The sequence below is a fragment of the Carlito syrichta genome, unplaced genomic scaffold (assembly GCF_000164805.1).
Source record: "Carlito syrichta isolate Samal-C Ts95f unplaced genomic scaffold, Tarsius_syrichta-2.0.1 Scaffold84605, whole genome shotgun sequence".
NCBI lineage: Eukaryota > Metazoa > Chordata > Mammalia > Primates > Tarsiidae > Carlito > Carlito syrichta.
This window is the reverse complement of record NW_007028701.1, coordinates 74,588-86,970: the sequence shown is the minus strand read 5'-3', so window position 1 is coordinate 86,970 and position 12,383 is coordinate 74,588. Positions and strand designations below refer to the sequence as shown.

The 12,383-nt window shown below is 41.2% G+C and overlaps 1 protein-coding gene and 1 pseudogene across 1 annotated transcript in view; one reads left to right on the top strand and one right to left on the bottom strand.

Moving 5' to 3' along the window:
- The window catches only part of NOM1 (nucleolar protein with MIF4G domain 1), a 23,375-nt gene that overhangs the window by 8,986 nt on the left and 2,006 nt on the right, over window positions 1-12,383 (bottom strand). The window contains exons 2-4 of the mRNA XM_008056413.1: window positions 11,025-11,149; window positions 9,715-9,910; window positions 1,621-1,944 (exon numbers count right to left, since the gene is read on the bottom strand). Coding sequence (XP_008054604.1) covers window positions 1,621-1,944; window positions 9,715-9,910; window positions 11,025-11,149 — 645 coding nt within the window. The remainder of the gene's footprint in view (window positions 1-1,620; window positions 1,945-9,714; window positions 9,911-11,024; window positions 11,150-12,383) is intronic.
- On the top strand, window positions 7,261-7,642 carry LOC110595491 (annotated as a pseudogene).

The following is a 12,383-nucleotide window of genomic DNA, read 5'->3' as shown; positions in this document are numbered from 1 at the left end:
CTCACCTCAGCCTCCCAAAGGTGCGGGATTACAGGCTGAGCCACCGAGCCCAGCTTTGAATTTTTTTAACTTTAAAATTGGAAACAAAGTCATACAGAAAAGTTGCAAGAACAGTACAAGGAATTCCCACACACCCTTCTGAAACTTCCCCAAATGTTGACTTATTATTGGTGTATAATTCACATACCATACAATCCACTCACTTAAAGTATATAACGATGTGGTTATATCCACTTCCCATTTCCCCAACTCCCCCAGCCACAAGCAGCCCCTAATCTACTTTTTGTCTCTTTTATGTTTTAAACCATCATTTAACTTGCTGCCCCCATCCTGTTTTCCATACTCCCCTCGTCGCAGACATACTTCTCTGGTAGTATTCAAGCGTAACAGTCAATAGGGACTGCTCACAGAATTCAATTCAAAATGAAAGTTCAGTCCTCATTCTTCTTGCCCTCAGCATTCCACAGGGGGTGACTTCTTTCTTGGGACACACCGAGCCCCTGGTTCCTGTGACCTTCTTCATTTCCTCTTTCCTCCTCCTCCTGACATCCTCTCATTCTCACTACTGGCACTCCCTCCTCCTGTAGCTAAACAGAGGTGTTCCTTAATCTTGAGTTCTTCTTAATGCCCCGCCCCACACCAGGCAATTCTGCCGCTTTCCATGGCTTCCAGGACTGCATGGAGAAGGATGGGCAAACTCTTCTGAGCCCACATCTTTCACAGCTAACCCAGGTGCTTTAATTTCAGGATTTCAAAAATGGAGTCTTCGCTTCCAAGTCTACACTTCCTATTGCATGGGTCCACTGTTCACCTGAAGGGTGAGAGCCTTTCCTCCTTTCCTTCACCCCAATCCACACAAGGTCCGGTCACTTCTGACCCTCTTGTCCACACCCACTGCCACTACGGCGATGTTTGCCACCACTGACTTCCAGCTCCTGCAACAGCTCCTCCTACTTTGACCACTTTGCCTCTATGTTTGAGCTTATGTACCTGTTTTGAATGAAAACTTGAACATGTCATTTACCTGCTTAGAACCCTTCAGACGCTGACCTAACCCTAGGATGAAACTCCCAATTCCCTGTGATGGTTTACAAGGCCCTTGAGACAACACTCTGACGACTTCTCCTATGACGCCTCCTCCAGGTTCCCACACTAACTCTTTTCTTGTTCTTCCTCAAGGACTTCTCAGAAACATTAGTCATTTCACATTACTCATCATCAAAACAGCAAAGGAGTTGGAGCTGTGATCGGTCCGTTTTACAGATGGGCAAACCAAGGTCTTGAAGTCTCAGATGATACTGCTGTCAAGCAGCAGTGCCAGAAGCTCAAGCCAGGGTGACCCTGGAGTCCTATGCCCTACGGCCTTCTCATTAAGCATCTTTTGAATGGATGAATGTTAAATAAATCAACTTAACTTCACAAAATATTTTTTTCTGAGTTCTCAGTAAGCAAATAAGGTTGGTTCATATATTAAGGATAAAGTCAGAAAACTAAGGAAGAAGACAACAGTAATCATTAGGAAATGAAGCATAATATTTACCCCCAAAACTTATTTTTAAGTTCTGGTCAGTTTTTGAGCATTAAGGCACTTAGCAAGCAGGTCAAGTGATGCAGTCATACCCTGGTCTGGTCCTGAAACTTGCCGCCTGCTCCACTGGCCTTGCTCTGGGTTTCAGTGATCAATTCCTTAAGTGACAAAGCATCATCTTTCCTCAATGAAAAGCCCACAGTTTTCAGCATTAGCAAGATCAGTTCAATATCTTTTTCTGTGAACGTTCCAATCAGTTTTTTCAAAATATCAAAGATGAGGAGAGACTGCACCACATGGAAGTTGTATAAATGGGCAATGATGGCAAACAAGTTATCAGATTCTTTCCCTTCACCTCCATTTTTATAGACATCATCAAACTTCCTCACCACAGCCTCCAGAAAGTGAGCACCAACCTGAAAGAAGGAAACAGAAAGTCTTATTACGTTATTTTTAGGAATCTTTTTTCCCCTTCAACACACTGCATTAGTACTTCTTAAGTTAACACACAAAGTAGGGCATTCCAGCAGGGGATAAACTTCATGACACAAGGCAACTTTCCACAGTCCTCCAATCTTTATTGCAAGGATATCATCTTCTTCCCTTTAAAGTCAACAGCAAAGTGGTATTTTTTAGCCAGCAGTCATTCTGACTCCTTGGGAAAATAAAATTCTTAAAAATGTTGTTAAAACCACATCTATATCTCTAGAAATGTTCTATTACCTAACAATACTCATTTCTTAAAAGCCCTTTTCCCAGATTTTTAAACTCCAAATTAATATCTTACAAGAAAGCAACATAAGTGTCTAAAGTAGAAAAATAAAAACAACATATCCCGAAGTAGCATGAGAGGATGCTCAGTGGACAGACACTTCACAATCCTTGGAAAGGACATGGGAGCAATGAATGAGAGGTCTCTGCTTCCCCAGGGTTCAACATGAAATGGCCCAATCAACACTCGGCTTCTTTCTCTTGTTTGCCAATGAAATATGTGAGGCAGGAAACTGGGAAGAAGTTTGAACTAAATTTAGCATTCAGGGAGTCAGAGTTCAGTATAGCCACTGAAGTCTGTTCAAAGCAACACAAATTCATTCCAGTGTTTACTGTAAAACAGGCACTGTCTTATCTAGCTTAACTATTGATTAACAGCAATTAAATTGTCCTAGGATCATTATTAGCATCTTTTCTTTTCTTTTTGAGTCAGAGTTTCACTCTGTCACCCAGGTTGGAGTGCAGTGGCACATTCATGGCCACTGCAGCCTCGACCTGATGGGCTCAGACAATCCTTTTGTCTCAGTCTTCCAAGTAGCTGGAACTATAGGCATGCACCACCATACCTGCTAATTTTTTGATTTATTGTCATGTTGCCCAGGCTGTTCTCGAACCCACAAACTCAGGTAATCCTCTCGCATCTACCTCCTAAAGTGCAGGGATTACAGGCACAAGCCACCAAGACTGGCTTATTAGCATCTTTTCTAATCAGAGCTTAGGCCCCAAGCAGTTGTTGACATAAGCCAGTGTTCAGATTGCATCACTCCTGCCATTCCTTCAAGTTACAAAGGCTTTGAACAATTTGGGGTTGTGTACTTTCAGTTGGTTACAGTTCTTCACTTACACGAGAGTTCTGTCACAAGACTTAGCTAATAATTAACATTACACATAAATGTGATTCAAAAGCATAAAAGAAAGCAGTTGCCATCTAAAGACTAAGGGAAGAGATATATTTCTGGGTTTTAAGGAATTTCAGCAGAGCCCATTTCTTATCTAGGTCCAGTGGATGCTTTTCCAGGGATGTGCAATTTTTTTTCAAATTTCTTGCTTATGGGGGGTGGGAGTCAATGCAAATGTTTGTGTTTCCTTTGGTACCAGCAACAGTTACTAGATCAAAGGGCAGTGAAGGGTGCAAGAAGCAAAAAAGGGCCTTCAAGCAGTTTCTGCATTTAGCCTAACTCTACTGAAGTTTCTAAACTTGATTACCTTAAAACCTAAAGTAATCAAAATATCTTTGAAATTTGAATTCCCACTACAAACGTGGTTATAAAGGCAGTGTGTGAATGTACCCCTTCAGCATAGCCATTGGTTCAGGGGCCACTGGGCTTTGATGGGGATCAGCAGGAGAACCAATCATCACATTTCAGGTGACAGCACTGGGGCCAGGACCCACTAGAGTCCTGGAGAAGTCAAACAAGATCACTAATGGCGTTTTCTTTCACTGTTCTGGTACATTCTATTCCAGATTCCAAATGTGTGTTCTATGGAATGGGAAGACAATTTGGACTGTGTGGTCTTGAGAGCAAGTTTCTGAACCTCTGTTTTTTTCACTCTGTAACATGGAGATGCTGACACTTTAAGGCAGAAATGGTAGCTTTCAATCTTGCTGGTATCAGTACTATATCATCATTTTCTCTCAAATCTCAGCCCAAGCTGAGACCAGAGGAAGAAGATGGGAGCAGGACACAGTGGTGACATGGAGTAACTTAATGGAGGCCAATTCTAATGGACTGCATTTACCTTTCTATGTTTTTAAAGTCTTGAGACTTCTTCAATTCAGCCTGTCCTTCACTGAAGACAGACCTGAAGAATATACTCTCCCATCATGACCGCCATTTTACATTCAAATATAATTTTAAAAAGGAAATTAGAATTCTGCAGACCAAGAAAAATGCAGGCACAAAACATATTCAGGTATGTTTTCAATCACACAAACATCACTATTTAGTCCTCTGCACTCAGGAGACATCACAAATCTAGCAAACTCCTCGGATATCCCCTCTTAGGAGACATAAAGACATTGCTAGTGATTATACAGAACAAACCTATGCAAGAGCAAATTTTTTAAAAAATGTATGTTTCCATGAAGTTTTCCACTCAAACTGCATGAAAAAGAAAATAAAGAGATGGAATATATACTGAGATATTCATGAAAAAAATACCATCTGGCAGTTATGTAGAAAGAGAATGGTGAAGTACTTTCACAGTGGTGCCGACACTTTGTAACAGAAGTTAGTGATAAAGAGCATTTATATAAGAAAGGCAGCTGTGGGTATGTATACTCTTTGTATTACATGGCATAACTTGAATAGATATATAAATAAATTACTGTGGCCTTAAAAGAGACTCAAAATTGAAGGCAGAGCATACTGAAGTATCAAGCGGCACAGATCAAATATATCTATCTGCACTAAGCTGGAGAAGTAAAATTGCTTTTGGCAAAAAGGTTTAAAGTAGTGGAGGAAATTATTCTTCTGGGGACTAGAAATACGCATTATTAACTCCTGTATACTGTACCAAGCAATAGAAAAAAAAAAAACCTATGTTCCATTTGAAATTTGTCAAACTGCTGATCAATCAGCTGTCAGGAATCACGAGTGTGTCCTTCCACATAGTCTTCAAACAACAGACTGAACAATAAATTACATATTATTAATGTGGAAGGAAGAAAACAAGACTGTATTGTCTGCTCAAATAGAAAAATACCAGGTGGAAGATGCCAAACAAATTAGTATTGCATAACATGTATCAACAAACCTGCAATGCATGTCAGTGAGTGCTTTACACGTTAGTAAAATATAAGATAAAAAAATTTTGATTTTTTTGGTGATAAATAAGTTCCTTGGTGTCCAGTTTCATTATAAGCCAAATGTCATTACAATAAAATAATTGGTTCCAAAGTTATGCTACTTAATATGAAGTGATTCATTTTTCACTATTTCACAAAAAATGTGGTTGAATTGCTGGTAAGTGATCTGTGAGCCAAGTGCAAAGGGTTAATTATATCAAAATTGTAAATTGGAATTGCATTTGATGTCTTAATAAAATACAATAGTACAACATCTAAGAACATGAACAAAATTTACATTAGTAAAGTTATTCAAGCATATGCTGTACATTGAATCTAATGTGAACATTTTAACACAAATATGCATAGATCTGATTTTCTATTCTTAAATGACTTAAAGAAATGATTCAACAGCTGACACCATGGTCTTTAACACATTTTTTTTCCTTCCATGAATTCCTGTGAGGATGTTTTTCTCAGTACAGCACTAAAGAAGTATTTAATGGAGCCAGCATCTTGAGAGCCCATCACATTCTGGCAGAGGTTTCAGTGGATGTCATTAGCTAAAGTACTATAATGACTTCCCCTTGGAACAAGTCATTTCATTGTCCTTCATGCTATTAGTGAAGGTTTAAATGAGAAGTAGGGCCAATAATCTCATGTTTTCAAATCAAGTAAATTCCTGATGTGCTGCAGGTGGTCAGGGTCTATGGCTCTTACTATAAGTCACTGAAATACTGTCCGTACTAAGATCACTCTAATGATCAAGTCGGTTGAAGCACACCAGTGTAATCTAGGAGGATAGGGGAGGCACGAAGAAAGCTGCAGAGCAGCACTAAATCAAGGTCCTCACAGGGTCCGGGAATGGCACCCAATGATTCCACCACACTTCACAATGATAAGAAAATGGACTCACACATTTGCATATGAAAATGGGAATAGTTCTTAGAAATTAAAAAAAAAAAAAGAATGATTCCCTAAGCAGTTTGTGGACATTTTCACAAATGAGATGTGCACCCAGACACTCAGGCCTGTGTCCCCCTCTCTCTTACTCTCTGCTTCTCAATGCCCTGCAGGCCTTAAAGTCACCATTATTTTTTAAAAAACTACCTTAATGTGACTCCTGCTAGATAAGGAAAAATGTGGATCAGAAGATTATCCAGGAATAACAAGGAAATGTGCAGTGGTAGAAAAAGCCAGCTAGGAAAAAGTGGGAGGAAGAACAGAATTTCAATATGGAAATCCACCTTAGTATTACTATAATAACTAACCTTCAATGAGTACTTACTATGAGTTAGCCTCTTTTCTATGTCTATTACATGTACTAACCCATTAACCTTAACAACTCTACAAAGGAAGACACAGAGGCACAGGGCCATCCAAGTGACAGAGCCAGTGTGTGGCAGAGTATGTTCCTAACTTGGGCAGTGTCTCCACCACCACACCATACTGCCTTAAGCACAGAATCCCCAAACAAGAAGGCTAATTTGTTTTGGCAAATCTGTGTATTTTAAAGGAAGCCCTGGATAGTCACACTTGTAAGACTCCAAAGAATTGTAAAGACTAATTGAGAGAAAATGTAAAAACAAAATGTGACTAGCACTATAGTATAAAGTGTGCTGGTTTAGGAGCTCAGAAAACAAGTTCTGTGTACTTTTAAAAAGCCTTGTGATCTTGGGAATATCACATAACTCTTCAGTGACTTTGCTGCATTTGCAAAGCGGGCTTCAGCAGACATCTGTCCTACTTATCTCATTGGGATACTGTGAGGATCAAATGTAGTGAAGACATAAAAGTACATAAACAAGCCGGGCTCGGTGGCTCAGCCTGTAATCCCGCGCCTTTGGGAGGCTGAGGTGAGTGGATTGCCTGAGCCCGGGGGTTCGAGACCGCCTGGGCAACTTGGCGAGACCTCATCTCTACAATAAATCAAAAATTAGCCGGGCATGGGAGCGCGTGCCTGTAGTTCCAGCCACTTGGAAGGCTGAGGCGGAAGGATCGCTAGAGCCCAGCAGGTCGAGGCTGCGGTGGCCGGGAGCAGCCCTGCACTCCAGTCTGGGTGACAGAGTGAGACTCCAACTCAAAAAAAAAAAAAAAGTACATAAACAAACTTCCTTTTTGTCTGACATCTTAGTGAGGCTGCGGTGGTGTTTGCTGCTCTCTGAGCTTCACAATGCCGCCCAAGGATGACAAGAAGAAGAAAGATGCTGGAAAGTCAGCCAAGAAAGACAAAGACCCAGTGAAGAAATCTGGGGCCAAGGCTAAAAAGAAGAAATGATCCAAAGACAAAGTTTGGGACAAGTTTAATAACCTAGTCTTGTTTGACAAAGTCACATATGACAAACTCTGTAAGGAAGTTCCCGGTTACAAGCTATTAACTCCAGTTGTGGTCTCTGAGAGATGGAAGATTCGTGGTTCTCTGGCCAGGGCAGCCTTTCAGGAGTTCCTTAGTAAAGGCTTTATCAAACTGGTTTCAAAGCACAGAGCTAGCTCAAGTAATTTACACTAGAAATACCCATGGTGGAGATGACCCAGCTGCTGGTGAAGATGCATGAACAGGTCCGACCAGCTGTACATTTGGAAAAATAAAACTTTATTAGGTAAAAAGAAAAGCTCATAAATATACATCAGGGAATCAAACTTTTAGGAATGCTTTGCTGCCATGGTCTATTTTTGGAAGTAGAGCTATCAGAAGGCAAAAAAACCCCTAAGAAAACCACCATCGTCAAAAGACAGTGTACCATTTAAGGATCTAAATGGGTTAACAAATTCTTCTGACTAGAAGTACAGTATTACCTAGGAAAATTAAGCTTCATTCACCTCATCATCAACTCGTTCACCTACCTCAGCACAAACTCCTTTAATCAGACGACTTCCTTCAATATACCTTCAATCAGCTATGTTGAGGGAACTGGAATACTGCCTGGAAAGGTTATGACTTTCCTGTACTGAATTAGGAGTGACTGTGGAACCTGGGTTATCATCACGAAACCACCCTGACTTTAACCACAAAGGTCACTGATCAAGGAAGAAGAACACAAAAGGGGGATGGGACCGGGGGGTATTTACTCAGCAGCTCAGAGGTACCAGCAGCGTGCTGGATGCTTTAATACATTGTCCAATTCAATCCTGACAGAAAGTCCCAGAAGGAGGCTGCTGAAGCCCCGCCTCATTCTTGAGGAAAGAGGCACAGAGAGGGCACAAGGCCTCAATGGACATGACCCGGTCGGTCCCATGCCACACAGCTTCCACCAACACAAATGTCTCAGTTGTATGACTACACCAACATCATCTTCTGAACATCTGAAGCAAATCAGTGTCAGAGAGGGGAATGAAAAGAAAACGAAGGTAATCTGAGACGTCACAGGGAAGTTAACGAACATATAAAGACATGTTAGAATGGACGGAACAAGAAAGCAAAGTTGAACTAAATCAAGCATTTACTGAATGCTGGTTAGAACTACATAACACAGACAATAAAGTATTTATTAGGAACAAAAAGAAATTGTGAGACCTCATCATACTGAAAAGCTTCTGCAAAGCAAAAGAAACCATGAAGAGAGCAAGGAGATAGCCCACAGAACGGGAAAAAATGTTTGCCAACTATTTATCTGACAAAGATCTAACATCCAGGATTTATAAGGAACTCAAACAGGCCGAAAGGAAAAAACAAACAGCCCCACTAAAAAGTGGGCAGAAGACATGAATAGACACTTCTCAAAAGAAGATATATGGGCAGCCAACAGACACATGAAAAAGTGCTCAGCAGCATGGTTTTCACTAATCATCAGAGAAATGCAAATCAAAGCCACACTGAGATACTACCTAACCCCAGTAAGAATGGTCATCATTAATAAAACAAACAACAGCAGATGCTGGCAAGGAGGTGAAGAAAAAGGAACACTTCTACACAGCTGGCAAGAAGACAAACTAGTGTAACCTCTCTGGAAAACAGTGTGGCGATTTCTAAAAGAACTAGACATTGACCTTCCATGTGACCCAGCAATCCCCCTACTGAGAATATATCCAGAGGAACTGAAATCATTCTACAAAAAAGATACTTGCACACACATGTTTATTGCAGCATTATTCACAGTATTCACAATAGCAAAAAATGGAACCAATCATATTGCCCATTGAAACTTGACTGGATTAAAAAAATGAGGTATATGGAATGTTACGCAGTCATAAAGAAGGACAAATACATGGGCTTTGCAGCAATTGGATAGATTTAGAGTCTGTCATACTCAGTGATCTATCATAGAAAAAAAAAACTGAGTAACACACGTTCTCACATATAAGCGTACCCTGATGCCATAATACTATAAGAAAGGGATTGGCATTGCAGGGTGGGTGGGTGGGGGTACACAACATCAGTAAGGGTACCTGATGTCTCAAAATAGGCAAAAAGGGGATCAAAGGGAGGCCCAGACTTTACCTGTATGATGACCACTTGCATACCTCATTCTGAATTGTACCCATCTTTAAAATAAAAATAAATAAGTAAATAAAAGAAATTATAACACAAGAAAGCAACCTACACCACACAATTAAGTATATATCAAGCCTATCATTGAAATAATCACTGAGACACTATTAGCAGTCTGGAGAAAAGGGACAACCATACCTCAATTCCCACTGTGTGGTGAAGGACACTGACTAGCAGAACATGCTCCATCATCAGCCTGCTGGGCATGGCCGAGGTGGTGACACAGGCATCCATGAGGGTGGCAGTCAGGGTGTCATTCATGTCCTTCCTGCTGTGGGCCATGTACAGCTCCTCCAGTTGTCCACTGATGGATGGCAGGTTGGGCTCACTCAATCTGCAAAGAATTATAAAGACAGAGAGCAACAATAAATTAGGAATTATTTTTTAGTTCAATTTAAAAAATTTAAAAATTGCCAATACTACCGATATATCCTATCTTATATACATTTCTGACCCATTAACAATTCATAGCTTGTCCCAATAACGCAGCATATACCACTCACAACCACAAATACTGCAATCCCAAATTAATGTAACTGCTGTCATTATAGATGAGATATAGCCACCACAGTAAAATGCATCATGGGTTCTCTTTAAGACTATAGAAATTTACATGAGGATCCTCCTTGTGTCTCCTGATCTGATTATCCCCAGAGGCAGGGACCACCCTTCCTCAAAAGAGTGTATGTTATGAGGAAAAACACTGATTTTTCCATCTCTCAGGTGGCACAAAACTCTTTAGTTCCTATCACTGAAAAAATGTTGCTCCACTTGAATGAGTGGAGAAAGGAAGACTACATATGTACACAGAAGATTATTCACTGTGTACCTGTGCTAATCCTCAACTCAACATTAAAACATTGGGTTATAGTAAAATTCCAGGACACTCCCTGGAAATGGTGTTTAGTTTTTAACTAAAAAGAAACATAGGCCAGGCGCAGTGGCTCACTCCTATAATCCCAGCACTTTGGGAGGCAGAGATGAGAGGATTGCCTGAGCCCATGGGTTCAAGACCAGCCTGGGCAACTTGGCGAGACCTCATCTCTACAATAAAAAAAAATTAGTTGGGCATGGTGGTGCGTGCCTGTAGTCCTGCTACCTGGAAGGCTGAGGCAGAAGGATCATCTTAGCCCCGCAGGTCGAGGTTGCAGAGGCTGTGAGTGTACCACTGCTCTCCAGCCTGGGCAACAGGGTGAGACTCCAACTCAAAATAAATAAATAAATACATAAAAAGAAATATAAACCAGGTGCAACAGCCCACACCTGTAATCCCAGCACTTTGGGAGGTGGAGACGAGAGGATTACCTGAGCCCAGGGATTTGAGGCCAGCCTGAGCAATATAGTAAGACCTATATTGCCCAGGGCACTTCTATTTTAATTCCTGACATGGTTGCTGTATTTTTAGAAAACAACTTAAGTGACACAATGTAACAATACTGCAAGGTCACCTGTTAATTAGACCTTTCACGTGCTTCTTTAGCCTTTCTAGTTCTTCTTTCTTCCGGAAGTCCACTGTCTCCTCAGCTCGCCTCACATGAGGTGGGATGTACTTTTCACCACTTTCACAAAGACTCTGCTTGAAAAGACGAATAAATGACAAAAACATAACTGATCAAATCCATTTTTTCTTTTCTATATGCACATTTAAATATTAAATGTTCCAAGCACTGGTAGAAGCTGTCACTGCTGACCATTGCTGTTTAACAAAACCAGGTTTACTGAGTGCCTGGTACAGCCATGGCAAGCATTCCAATCACCATCCTGTGATCACCCTCTCGTATTTTCTTCTGTGGCTCTCTGGACCTAGCTGTGTACCTGTGGTATCTGTCCAACACAGCCCTATATACTACACTTTTGTTTAGGCTTAAGTTGATGCACGCACAGCAGGACACAGACACCTAAGTGTACCATCATCTTTGAAGGGAAAATAACTTCAAACTTGTTCAAAATCAATCCACTGCTCCCTATTTCCTAGATTATCAACTGTGGGAAGTGATGGTGTCAGAAATCATTACAGAGACAAACATTTGTAATGCATGATTCTTAATGTTAGGGAGTTTAAACTTAGATACAGAATGCATATTTATATACATGGAAGCTGTTTGAGACACAAATTATTTCAGACTGTTCATCAGTTATACCTCAACAGGCTGTGAAGAAAAAAATAGATCAGAAAAGAATATTCTAAGAGAGGCACTGATAGCACTTAGGGAATGACTGCAAGGTGCCAGGTGCTAATGCACCAGGGATAGAAATGAAAAACAGTTCATAGGTTTAAGATGGGGAAAAGGAGTCGGGATCGGTGGCTCAGCCTGTAATCCCGTGCCTTTGGGAGGCTGAGGTGAGTGGACTGCCTGAGCCCGCGGGTTCAAGACCCGCCTGGGCAACTTGGCAAGACCTCATCTCTACAATCAATAAAAAAATTAGATGGGCGTGGTAGTGCGCCTTCCAGCTATTCGGAAGGCTGAGGCGGAAGGATCGCTGGAGCCCAGCAGGCGAGGCTGTGGTGGCCGGGAGCGGCCACTGCACTTCAGTCTGGGCGACAGAGTAAGACTCCAACTAAAAAAAGAAAAAAAATCTGCATTGAAATCTCCTTAGTTAGATCATCCAGTTCATTAAATATATTTTCTCCCTTCCATATTAATGAGGGTGACTTTCTTTTTTTTTTGAGATGGAGTCTCACTCTGTAGCCCAGACTGGAGTGCAATGGCCGCTCCTGGCCACTGCAACCTCGGCCTGCTGGGCTCCGGCGATCCTTCCGCCTCAGCCTTCCAAGTAGCCGGAATTACAGGCACGCGCTACCACGC